Genomic DNA, 13,442 nt, shown 5'->3' with positions numbered 1-13,442 from the left:
GTCACTTCCGTCGTGTCTGACTCTGCGACTCTATGTGCTGTAGCCTGCCAGGCTCCTCTGTCCATGGGATTTCCCAGGCAAGAATACTGGAGTGGGTTGCTATTTCCTTCTTCAGAGGATCTTCCTGACCCAGGGATTGAACCCATATCTCTTGAGTCTCCTGCACTGGCAGGCGGGTTCTTTACTGCTAGCACCACCTGGAAAGTTTACAGTTATTGACTAATCCCTTCCAAGAGAGTCAGGACAGGGTTAAACATTTCCACTAGATTCCTACATCCAGAATTTAGAAGAGTCTTAAAAAGTACTCTAAATACTGGCAATCAGTAAGGGAGGAGAGTGAAGAAAAGAATACATAATAAATTGATTCATGAAGGAAGGGACCCACATTAACAGCCTCACTAGCTCTTTCTGGACATCTTGGCCCTGCCCTCATGATGAAATCAACATTACAGTGATCTACCAGAATTCTCTCCTTAAAGTACTACATATATGCATAGCTTAAATGTATATATAAAGCTGTACATATATAATAAGAATCCCACTGATATTAAAGCTGTAACCTCACCTCAAGAAAAGAGATTATTTTCTCTCAGAAGTTTTCAAACTCTTGGAAATTTTTGGAAAGCTTTAAATTGTTACCATTTCCATTCAACTCACAGTTATAGCTTTTTGTTATCCCACTTGTATGTGATCTTGTGTGCCAGTCGCTCAGTCGTGTCCGACTCTTTGTAACCCCATGGACTGTAGTCACCCAGGCTCCTCTGTCCATGAGATTTCCCAGGCAAGAATACTGGAATGGGTTGCCATTTCCTTTTCTTCTCTTCTTATTCACATTTGGGGGATTTCCTGGATTTTCATTTATATAAATAAGATCTTTAGATTAAGGGGAACTAATCCAAGTTGTATTTCCAGCTGTCATTGTTTAAGTGTGGATATTTGGGCAACAAATCTTAGTATCTTACCGGGTGTTCTCATCTTCAACATACAGGTGGGATTTCAAAATTGAAATAGCTTCGTTTAAATTTATGAACAGCATATACAAAACTACTCAAAACCTATATGGCAAAAATATTTGTCACAAAATCTGTTTGGCAAATGAATGATACAGTAGGTTTCAATTGATAAAATTATTGCCAATATCTCTAAGCACTGTATTTCTCTTCTGGCTTTCCTAATTTATTGGTAATTTTGATTTAATCTCTAACTAAAGTCTAGACAGTGAAACACCTTTTGAAAAAAATAGTAAAGATGGTGTTTTCTTCTCTCAAATTCTTTCTCCAGGAGCAAAGAGAACCAGAGAATTGAAGAATATTTTCATAATAACAAGTGTAGCATCAAGCACATATGTGCCATATGCCAGGAATTGGGGTGAAGTGAGGTGAGGTGTATATGCCGCCTCATACAATCACCACAGCAAACCTAGGGTATAGGTGGTATTAGCAAACCTAGGGTATAGGTGGTATTAGCGAACCTAGGGTAATAGGCGGTATTATTAATATCTCATTATCGGCTGGTGCGTGGCAAAGCTAAGTGAATTTTCCAGAGTTACACAGGCATAAGTCATGGTTCCAGGTTTTGGTTCAAAGCCCACCTGACTACAAAGCCCATTCCCTTCTCAGTTCACTACACTCGGCAGATTATGACCTGCTCTAAATTAAACCACAATTCTGGCCATTTTCTTCATAGATTCGATCAGACTGTGAAGTGAATCAGAAGATTACATACCGCATCTCTGGGGCAGGAATCGATCGACCGCCCTATGGAGTGTTCACCATTAACCCTCGGACGGGGGAAATTAACATCACTTCAGTGGTGGACAGAGAGATAACACCACTTTTCTTGGTAAGTCACAGCAGTGTGCTCTGAGTTATGCATATTTTTTTTTCTTTAAAAAATATCATCTCAGGACTAATGCTTACTTTTGATAAAACACAGTAGACCAAAATCAAATAAATGACTTGAATAGATGAAAAGAGTATGAAAATGGACTTCCCTGGTGGCTCAGAAGGTAAAGCGTCTGCCTACAATGCAAAAGACTGGGTTCGATCCCTGGGTTGGGAAGATTCCCTGAAGAAGGAAATGGCAACCCACTCCAGTACTCTTGCCTTGAAAATCCCATGGACGGAGGAGCTTGGTCCAGGCTACTGTCCATGGGGTTTGCTTACTTTTGATAAAACACAGTAGACCAAAATCAAATAAATGACTTAAATACATGAAAAGAGCATGAAAATATAAAGTTATAGTTCAGGATTCTCTCATGTGTTACATTATGTATGTAATCAACTATCTTGATAATATTTAAAGTACTAGATAGTAATACAGTCTGAATTTACTGGGAAAATTGTTGCTTTGCACACTACCTATTATATTTTCAGATTCTTGCTTAACTTCAAACACCAATACAGTATACTAACACATATATATGGAATTTAGAAAGATGGCAATGACGACCCTGTATGCAAGACAGGAAAAAAGACACAGCTGTGTATAACGGACTTTTGGACTCAGAGAGAGAGGGAGAGGGCGGGATGATTTGGGAGAATGGCATTCTATAATGTATACTATCATGTAAGAATTGAATCGCCAGTCTATGTCTGACGCAGGATACAGCATGCTTGGGGCTGGTGCATGGGGATCACCCACAGAGATGTTATGGGGAGGGAGGTGGGAGGGGGTTTCATGTTTGGGAACACATGTAAGAATTAAAGATTTTAAAATTTAATAAAAAAAAAAAAAAGAAAGAAAAAAGTGGTTTTTTCCCCCAACTTTCCACAGATTTATTGCCGGGCTCTGAATTCACGGGGTGAAGACTTAGAAAGTCCTCTTGAGCTTCGAGTCAAAGTTATGGACATAAATGATAACCCCCCCGTCTTTACACAAAATGTGTATACAGCCAGCATTGAAGAAAACAGCGATGCAAGTAAGTAGAGTGACACGCCTTCACTGCATTACATCATCTATTTGTCTTGGTCAAAAGCTTTAGTAGATTGCAATACAGGCAATTTCAATATCAGAAAAAGCCAAATTTGTATTTGAAAATGGAAAGTAATTTTTTTAAATTGTATTAATTTTCTAAGATTTTTAAAAATACATTTGCAGAAACATGAGACAATGTCAACCATGTCACTAAATTCCATTGTGATATAGTTCATTTTTTATAAAAAAGATGTGACTTATGTAAACAGAATGAGTTTATTGTTATCACTTTAAATAAATTAATAAGTACATTTAAAAACAAAGAGTATCGATTTTTTAAAAAGACTCCTATATTGTGCTAATTTGCCATATAATCATTTAAAGAGTATAAGAACTTCATAAGTGGTAAAGGATTTTATAGACGCAAACCACCATTATTTTTGTAATCAGCAGTGAAGCGGAAAGTCATGGTACTATATTCTCATGGAAAATTAGAACAAGAGAATTCAGAAGGCAGACTACTCTTTCTTCCTATGCCTGATGATTTGCAGAGTTGATTCTAACAGATTCCCAAACCTTCTTCGCCCCCGTCTTCATTTCTAGACACCCTGGTGGTAAAGTTAAGTGCCACAGACGCAGATGAAGACAATCATCTGAATTCTAAAATTGCCTATAAGATCGTGTCTCAGGAGCCGGCGGGCTCACCGATGTTCATCATGAACAGGTACACTGGAGAAGTGCGCACGACGTCCAATCTCCTCGACAGAGAGGTAAAGCCTGCTGTGAATGAATTTTTAAAAACAAGGAGTTCAGTTCTGAAGAGACAAAGATGAAATGATTCATGTGTGCCCATGCCTTTTTCGTGTAAAGGAGAAGAGTAAAAGTAGTCCAGCCATTACTTTTCAATGAAAATGATGAAAAGAAAAAAATACTGTGTTAAAAAGATGACAGAAAATTATAAAAGAAAAATGGAATAATCAGAATGTGTTGGATTGTATTCCAAACAAGGTCAAAGTCTTAAAATTCTCTTTCATCTTAAGCAACACAGCATGTATAACCTCCTCGTGAGGGGCTCAGATCGGGATGGAGCTACGGATGGACTGTCTTCAGAGTGTGACTGCAGAATCAAGGTTTTAGATGTCAATGATAATTTCCCTACTTTGGAGAAAACTTCCGTAAGTTACTCTTCTACTCTTTTTTCCCCATCAGTGTTGATAATAGATCTACTTTCCTGCTGGTTTGTTAACCTGGTTCTATGACATGTATGCTGCTGTGCTGTGCTAAGTCATGTCCAACTCTTGGCAACCCCATGAACTGCAGCCCACCAGGCTCCTCTGTCCATGGGGTTATGACATGTATAGATACTCAACTTTCTCGCTATATAAACTTTGGAACTTCTTACATATAATCATATACATAATCCACTGGAGAAGGAATAGGCTACTCACTCCAGTATTCTTGGGGGCTTCCCTGGTGACTCAGCTGGTAAAGAATCCACCTGCAATGCGACAGACCTGGGTTTGATCCTTGGGTTGGAAAGATCCCCTGGAGAAGGCAATGGCTACTCACTCCAGTATTCTGGCCTGGAGAATTCCATGGACTATATAGTCCATGGGATCGCAAAGAGTTAGACACAACTGAGCGACTTTCACTTTCACTGAATAGTATGTTTGCCTTTGTTTCACTATTCTGGGTAAATCTCTTCTTTGGCAGCAATGGACTATCTCCTCCATACTCTCTACTCTCAGAAATGTAGAAATTTATGATCGTAACTCTGGGAATCATGTAACAACATTCAGGTATTTTTCTCTGCCTGATGATTTGCTGAATCAATTCCAGAAAAGTCCCAAACATTCCAACTTCCATATTCATAAAGAGCCACACAGTTGAAAACAGTAGGGCAAAACCTGGCTCACTGCCTGTTTTGGTTAAAATTTAAAAGTTTTATTGGGCCACCACTGTCCTGTGTTGTCTGTGGCTGCTTTGATCTTAACAACAGGAGAGATGAGTAACCGACACAAACTCTCTGGTCCACAAAGTCTAATATAATGACCATCCTGCCCTTTACATAAAAGGAAGAACTAACTTAAGGACAATTTAAAGTAAGCAAGAAAAATAAAACGAAGTGCCCATTTGACCTTGATTGCACCTGCAGCACAAGAAAACCAGTTTCATTATCTTGTAATCATTTTATTCTTATATTTCTGATAGGACAGATGGCTGATGCAGAAATCATTGGCATAACCTGTTGTTAGTATTTCAAATAATAATAATGATGTCAATCTCTTTCCTTTTGAAAATTAATTGATTATAAAATTGATCTGTGCCATTTCAGTACTCAGCGAGTATCGAAGAGAACTGTTTAAGTTCGGAACTGATCCGATTTCAAGCAATTGATCTCGACGAAGAAGGCACTGACAACTGGTTGGCAGAATATTTAATTCTCTCTGGAAATGATGGGAATTGGTTTGATATTCAAACAGATCCACAAACCAACGAAGGCATTTTGAAAGTCGTCAAGGTACGGTATGGGATCTACAATATTCGCTTTCCAAGAAGGGTTAGAATACTCAGAGAGAGAATCTGTCTGCAGCAAGTGCACCATAACCTTGCATACTACTTGTGTGGACAAGTGACCTGGGTTAGTGGTCTGTTCAGCAACTCAGTGTTTATTACCAAGAGAAATAAGAAGTCTGTTTTGTTCTCACAATGCCCAACACCTAGTTGAGAAAATAAGGCAGGTACTTCCAAACTAGGTAATAATATGAGTTAAAAACAAAACACATAGTAGATCTTATGGTATTAGGCGTAAACTGGAGTGGGCTGCCATGCCCTCCTCCAGAGGATCTTTCCAACCCAGGGATAGAACCCATGTCTCTTACATCACCTGCATTGGCAGGCAGGTTCTTTACCATTAGCACCACCTGGGAAGCCCCAGTTAATAGCCAGATGGGTGAAATATGAAATAAGTTCTAACAGATAAGATCTTTCTGAGCAAGAGGTGGCTGAAAGGGTTTCAGTCATGAAATCAGGTTTAGGACTTTATAACCGAGATTGTTAATGTGAGTAACAAAATCCACAAACACACAGGTGAGAAAGCATAAAGCATGTTCAAGCAGGATGAGCAGTTCTGTGGGGCTGTTGGAGAGTATCCATGGAGAAAAGTGATGAGATGCAAGAACACATGTTAAGAACCCTGAGTACTGGACTGCAGGATTCGACTTTTTTCTTATAGATTAATTTTTCTTGAACTACTTTATGCTTTATAGACAACAATAAAATCTAAAAATACAAATAAAACTACAAACAATAAGATTCAAATTAGCATTAATGCAATAAGGAAAATTAATTTTTCACAAACGAAATTACTACTAACAACATAAACAGAACTTATAGCCATGAAAACATACGCTAGCAGACCTATGTACATATTTATTTGAGCACGCAGTGTGAACTGTGATTATTCAGTTGTTACTACTTTTCTCTATTCCAGTTACTGTGATACTTTTTTCCAGACAGTAAATTAGGAAGCCATTTAGCCCTCATCTGATGCAAACACATTGTTTATATATTGAATTTTTTCTGTCCTTTTTGCCACTGTTTGGAGAAATTAAAGTATTACCACTTTACCACAAAATACAACCACTAGCACAGAAGTCATGCAGTGTATTAATTTATAAGGCAGTCATCAAAAACATGGAAAACATCTGTATGTGCTTTTTAAATTGCCATTCGAATCAATATACGACATTTCAAAATTCCTTAAGAGAACACAAGGACTCCAAGAATATGTGATGTCCTGTTTGAGAAACATGGCTTTGGGTCAAAGATCAGCAAACTATGACTCTCAGGCCAAATCTGACCTCCCACTTTTTTGCAAATAAAGTTTTACTGGAACACAGCCACACACATTCATTCATATATTTCCTATGGCTGTTTCCACACTCCATTGGCTGAACTGAATGCTCAAGATGGAAGCTGTATCTGACCTTCAAAGCCTAAAATATTTACTATCTGCCCTTAACCAAAAAAATTCACCAGCTCTATTTATACACCAAGAAAAGCTTTGAGGTATGTTTTTAAATAGCTGTAACATTATGAGCTCAACTCCAGAAAGATGAAAGAAAATAACTATTATATTGAACAAGTCTCGAAGTTAGGAACCTGATCTAAAGCGAATGCGGTCAAAATACAAATTAAGGAACAAATAGGAGCAATTGCCAAATGTGACACAGATAGAAAGAGAGAGACAGGAGGTTGCCTGTCACCTCATCAAACTCTGAATATTTAGTCACATTTCTTTCCAGGGATCAGAATTTGTTCTACCTTGCATCTTAGTTAAAAATCAAGATCTAGACAGGTCATGAAATTCTTATTACCTTTATCACTGTCTTCATATATTATCTTGCAATATATAACTTTTTTTTGCTTTTAATCTGCCTCCTAAACTACTAAAATAAGAGCAAAACAAAAAATCTTTGAGCATAAACAACCTGACCTAAACATCTTTCTATCCCATGCACCTGGTCCCATGTCCAGAAGATAGCAGCCGCTCACCAAACTTTGAGAGTAATGATGATGCCACTTACTGAAACTGCTGCTCTCACCAAAACAGGAGTCACTGAGCTTGAATGCAGAATTCATCATTTCTACAAAATTAGAAAAATGAAAAAGAAAACACGTTCATCACTCAGGCAGTGCACTATCTATGACATACACAATGTCTTCTGTGAGAGCTAAAACTTTTTCAAAGATCTACTTACATTATTGCAAAAAAGAAAAAAAAACTACTGGAAATTTCAATTTCATGAAAAATTGGTTAAGGTAGTATTAGACATGGTGTAAACAAAGTATGTATATTTTTTCAGAATGATAACTTCCCAAATTTCTTACAAACAGCAGAAAACAATATGCTTTAAAACATAAAAATAATGTAGAAGGGCTAATGAAATTTAAAATCTTAATATGTGTGCCCTGATGCTGGGGAAAGATTGAAGACAGGAGGAGAAGGGGATGACAGAGGATGAGATGGTTGAATGGCATCACCAACTCAATAGGCATGAGTTTGAGTAAGCTCCAGGAGTTGGTGATGGACAGGGAAGCCTGGTGTGCTGCAGTCCATGGGGTCACAAAGAGTCGGACACAACTGAGCAACTGAACTGAACTGAATATGTATGCTAGCACACAACCAAAAGAGCTATGTATGTAGAGGATATATGTGTAATTTTCCAAGATCTGGCATTTGGAACAAGGTCACTAATGTCCTCTGGGACTCTCTCCACAGTCACTCAAGCTATCACTTAACCTCGTAGGAAGTGACCTCTAAGTCACAAGCTTTTGACTAAGATTTCTAGAACCCTTTTCTTAGTCTGAGGACATTATAAATAATTCAGTTCAACCCAAATTTGAGAAATATAAATGAAGGGTACCAGGAATATAAATCAGACATAGTCCCAGTTCTCCAGGAACTATCCCACTTTATAGCCATCCCACTTACACATCACTTGTAAGGATTTTCTGAGCAGAAAATCCTAGCAGATTCATCCTCATGGTTTTCCCTTTGTTCTAGAAACCTTGCTCCTTTCAGGGCTGTGGTATCCTTAATTTAGCAAACCTTTTTCTCCTTTTCCCCATCAGCTCTCAATATTGCCCATAATTAATTAACCCCATTTCTTGGGTATGGAATCCTGGCAGGCCTACCCTCCTTAGGATTGGCCCCTGTGGTGTAGCTAAACAAGAGAAAGACCTCTAAGAAAGTGAAAAATCTCTTTGTCAAAAATAAATTTGTTTGGTATTTATGAATACATATGTATGGATAACAATATAAATAGATGGGGGAGTAAGCACACATTCTCTTCAACATCAGGAAGAAAAGCAAAATACTATCCAATTGGAATTCTAACAAAGAAATACTGGTTGTGTATTTTTATAAAAACTCTAATCAAGATTTATTATACACTTGCTGATCCTGTTCCTACATGGCACACTGGTAAAGAATCCACCTGCCAATATGAAAGAGGCAAGAGATGTGGGTTTGATCCCTGGGTCGGGAAGATTCCCTGGAAGAAAAAATGGCCACCTGCTTCAGTACTCTTGTCTGGAAAATTCCATGAACAGAGGAGCCTGCTGAGCTATATAGCCCATGGGGTCCCAAAGAGTCAGACACGACTGAGCATGCACGCACACACTCTCTGGACACCAGTTATTGGGTTGTATTATATGTATAAAGACTCTATGCATATTATCTCAGTCATCACAACTAAGGGAAGAAAATATTATGATTCCTTTTTTTATAGAAAGTGAAACAAAACCAAAGAGGAAAACTAACTTGTCTAAGTGCACCTAGGCAGCATATGACAAAGACAAGTTCCAACCAGATGTCTCTGATTCCAGACTCATACTTAACTGCCACCTCTGTGCTCTACAGTGTAATCCAGGGCCAGTAAACCAAGTTTTAGGAAAGAACTAGCATCTGAAGATTTTTCCCTCTGTTGATTTCTGTAAGATCTTTCCTGACTGTGTGTGCCCTGCTGGTCTCTTCCAGACACATCTGTACCAGAAAAATGTCAATTCTGGGAATTTCAGCAACTGAAATCCCAAATCTCAAGGGTTTTAGCTGAATTTTAAGTGAGGCATGTTGAACCAGCCCCAAACAAGAACCCCAGTAAATTCCTGTGAATATTTCTATCTTATTACCTCCTGTGAAGAATTTAACCAAAATCTAGAAGAACATTCATGAGGTTATGGAATTTCCCTGAGAAGCACAGATTTGTCTAAGATTCTTGCTGATGTTACTCATGTCTTAACTTCTGTTATGGGTAAATGTGTTGCAATTGATGTTTATCTTAGCTCCCAGGGCACTACTAACAGCACCCAGTACTCCCTTTTCTACCACTGTTTCTTTACAAATGGAGAAAATGGATCTCTTCCAATTGAAAATTCATTTTTGAGCCCACAATTCATTTCAGCTTTGTGCTGAATCATTGTTGGTGACTTTTCATGTCACCACATCAGTCATTCTGGATCAAAAGATTCTATTCATCTTTTATCCAAAGAACCCATCTCAAAGGTGACTTTTCTCATTTGAATGTGCCCTATGAAGGAGTCTTCTTGTTCACCAGACTCAGCACAATTAAATTATAGTTGAGGGCTCTAATAGTCTATAATAGCTATAGACTATAACAGTCACAAATTCTCCTTTAGAAGTTGTTTGCATCATTTTTCAAAATTACAGGTTCAACTACATCATATATATTGGCTTCGAGGTTCTCTGATTATACTTCCAAGATATTCTCAGAAAGGCATTCTACAAAAGAGACCTGGCTACTATTTATTCATTTAATAACTGTGAATTTTTTTATCTCATTCTAGTAAGTTTTACTTTTTATTTTTCATAAGCACTGCATTTGGAAAGAAGGGTCATCTTTCATTTTAGGGTTTTATGTAGGAAGTTCAAAACTCTGAAACTAGAGTCCAACTTAAAGTCACAGGCCTGAATGATCCATGTACCATGTACCTGATTATGCCAGAAGATAAAGGAAATAACATGTCTGATATATGTAAGTGAAAGTGAAAGTGTTAGTCAATCAATCTTTGTGACCCCATGAACTGCAGCCCACCAGGTCCTCTGTCGATGGAATTCTCCAGGCAAGAATACTGGAATGGGTTGCCATGCCCTTCTCCAGGGGATCTTCCCCACCCAGGGATCAAACCAGGGTCTCCTGCACTGCAGGCACATTCTTTACCATCTGAGACACCAGGGAAGCCCATGATATACTTAATGCGGGAACAAAGTTCAATCGGTTCAGGAGCAGAATTGCATAGCTCCTGGCCTTTATTTTAGTGTACTGCTTTTTAAATTTTGACTTCTAATTCTACCAAGAAAGTCTTTTTTCTGTTTCAGAGTTCTGTTGTTTTTTTTTTTTTTAACTTTCTATCATTTCAGATGCTGGATTATGAACAAGTGCCTAATATTCATCTTAGCATTGGAGTTAAAAACCAAGCTGAGTTTCACCACTCAGTTGCCTCTCAATTCCGAATGCACTCAACCCCTGTGAGAATTCAGGTTGTTAATGTGAGAGAAGGACCCGCATTTCATCCAAATTCTATGACATTCAGTGTGCGAGAAGGACTAAAAGGAAATTCCTTATTGAATTTTGTGCTTGGCACATACACAGCTATAGATTTGGATACAGGAAATCCTGCAACAAACGTCAGGTACTGCAGATATTTTGCTTGTGTTAAAGAGATAAAACTCAGCTCTTCCTATATTAATTCACTAGAAGGTGCTATTTTTGAAGTTTTGCTTTGCTTTTTGTCTTCGTTTTAGAAGATGATTGCGGTATTAACTTTATTTCAGAATTTTAATAGTGCTTTAGAGGCAGTAAGGGCTCCAACAAGTTAAAGGAGTAATTGCGTCCAGTAAGCAATTGTAAGATCAAAGAGCCACCTACAGATACTCTATGAGTCTCTCTGACCTTTTGTGCCTGGCTGTACTACCCTGGCCCCAGGATGATTAAGCTATATTATAAACAATCAGACATCATAAAAGATGAGTCACTTTTTTTCCTTAAAATCTGTGTTATCTAATGACTTTGGGGCTAATTTCAATCTCCTACTTGACCTAAAATGAAAAAGTAAATAAAAAAAGAAGAGGCTGAAAAATAGATGTTTCAGAAATTTGATGAATCTTAAGAGAATCAGAGCTGAAAAAAATAGAAAGGTAGGTATTAGGGTCATTAGATACATAGATTATATGAGTTAGATTATGTAAGATATCCTGGAAAATAACTATAGCAAAATATACAAGTATTCTCTTTATCTTTTCCTTCCAATATTTTTGGAATGAACAAAGTCTACTGACCTATAAATTACTTTTGACATAAAAATTTTTGATTACTTAATCAGCTAATAAATAGGTAGACAACAAAAACTGTGAAGTCTATCAGAGGAAAGAGTGTGCCAGGTAAGTGTCTTGGACGTTTGAATTTATGCCTGGTACAGAGAACAGATGTTCTACCAATAAGGTCAAAAGCTTTGACTCCATTATATGTTAAAAAAAAAAAAAATCCACATACACAAGCAGACTAGATGATACCACAGCCCCTAACAGGCCAACAATGAGGGGCTCTGAAACCAACATGTATTAAAATCTAAGAAAAAAATATATCACATGTGAAAATGAATAAAGCACGTTCTCACATTCTTTCAATAAACACTATTATGATTTTATAAATAGCCCTGAAATAATTTCATACATTCTATTAACAATTATATTAAGAGCTAGAAGAGTAAGAATTATGAGATTATAAAATTCTGTTGTAAATCTGTACATAAATATGTTCAATACTGGAATATTATTCTCTATACATTTTATAAACTGACTCAATTGTCACTATAAAGCATGTAAATACCATATATAAGATTAACACATTGTGTGGCTTAAAATGATTATCTTTTATATAAGCAAATTATGAATGTATTTATCTAAAAACAGGTATATCATAGGACATGACGCAGGCAACTGGTTAAAAATAGATTCAAGGACTGGCGAGATACAATTTTCTAGGGAATTTGATATGAAGTCAAAATATATTACCAATGGGATATACACAGCAGAGATCCTGGCTATAGACGGTAAGAAAATTTATTGTCAATTCTTAATAAAATTATTATTATTACATTCAATGCAACTAACATTCTAATGTTAATACTAGACTGACTCAAATCCAACATACAGTTTATTGGTGTCTGTAAGACTTATAGACAGTTCTAAATACCTTAGATCAAGGACTGAGTTCAGTATCCTTATAATCACAATTTACATTTAAGTCATAATTTATTTCACCTATTTACAAAAAAGAATTGTAGGTGATTTACAGTGTGAAGCATAAAAGTTAAAATATATAAATAAAATTCAGTTTCTGCTTTCGACCTCATCTCTTGAGAGAATTGATCAGCTTGTAGAGTATGTTAGAAATGTTTACTTAAGTAAGTGCTACAAAGTGTGCTCAAAATTCACCCGCAGGTAAGGCAGCATCCCGAAGTGTATAGTTATTAAAGAACCACTGAAACTGAGCTACAATAAGAGGCCTGTGTGAGTGTTGTTGTCCAAAGAAAAATGTTGGAAGACCAAGAAAGCACAAGGTTATTACAAATATAAGATTCAAATTGCATTCGTAAGTGCAGATGCACTGAAGTAACTTGTAATTGAGCAGTTCCTCACGTGGGAAAATCTATTAAGTGTTCCTCTTGGTGAGTAGCAACAGGAATTTGTTTAGCAACAGTTAATGATTCTCTATAGCAAAGGCAACTACTGCTATTTCCTAGCAGTAACTAGGAAACCAGCCACTATGAAACGAAACAGCAGAAAAAGGTCAGTAACCAGGAAAGAAGGGAGAAGATAGATGTCTCAAGTACATACCTAATAGAAGATAGATATTGCAGCACTGCATTAAGTTTATTCCTGAGATTTACAGTAGCCAAACAAAGAGAAAGATAAACAGTCAGTATAGGATTGAAAGAGA

The 13,442-nt window shown here is 37.1% G+C and overlaps 1 protein-coding gene across 1 annotated transcript in view; it reads left to right on the top strand.

The window, feature by feature from the left end:
* The window catches only part of DSG4 (desmoglein 4), a 44,944-nt gene that overhangs the window by 19,487 nt on the left and 12,015 nt on the right, over positions 1–13,442 (top strand). Inside the window, exons 5-11 of the mRNA XM_068993653.1 lie at positions 1,687–1,842; positions 2,776–2,920; positions 3,520–3,686; positions 3,957–4,091; positions 5,252–5,437; positions 10,862–11,133; positions 12,413–12,552. Of these exons, the coding sequence (XP_068849754.1) occupies positions 1,687–1,842; positions 2,776–2,920; positions 3,520–3,686; positions 3,957–4,091; positions 5,252–5,437; positions 10,862–11,133; positions 12,413–12,552 (1,201 nt within the window). The remainder of the gene's footprint in view (positions 1–1,686; positions 1,843–2,775; positions 2,921–3,519; positions 3,687–3,956; positions 4,092–5,251; positions 5,438–10,861; positions 11,134–12,412; positions 12,553–13,442) is intronic.

This window comes from Capricornis sumatraensis, chromosome 21 (assembly GCF_032405125.1).
Source record: "Capricornis sumatraensis isolate serow.1 chromosome 21, serow.2, whole genome shotgun sequence".
NCBI classification, from domain to species: Eukaryota; Metazoa; Chordata; class Mammalia; order Artiodactyla; family Bovidae; genus Capricornis; species Capricornis sumatraensis.
The sequence above is the reverse complement of the archived record's forward strand: the minus strand, read 5'-3'. Positions and strand labels throughout refer to the sequence as shown.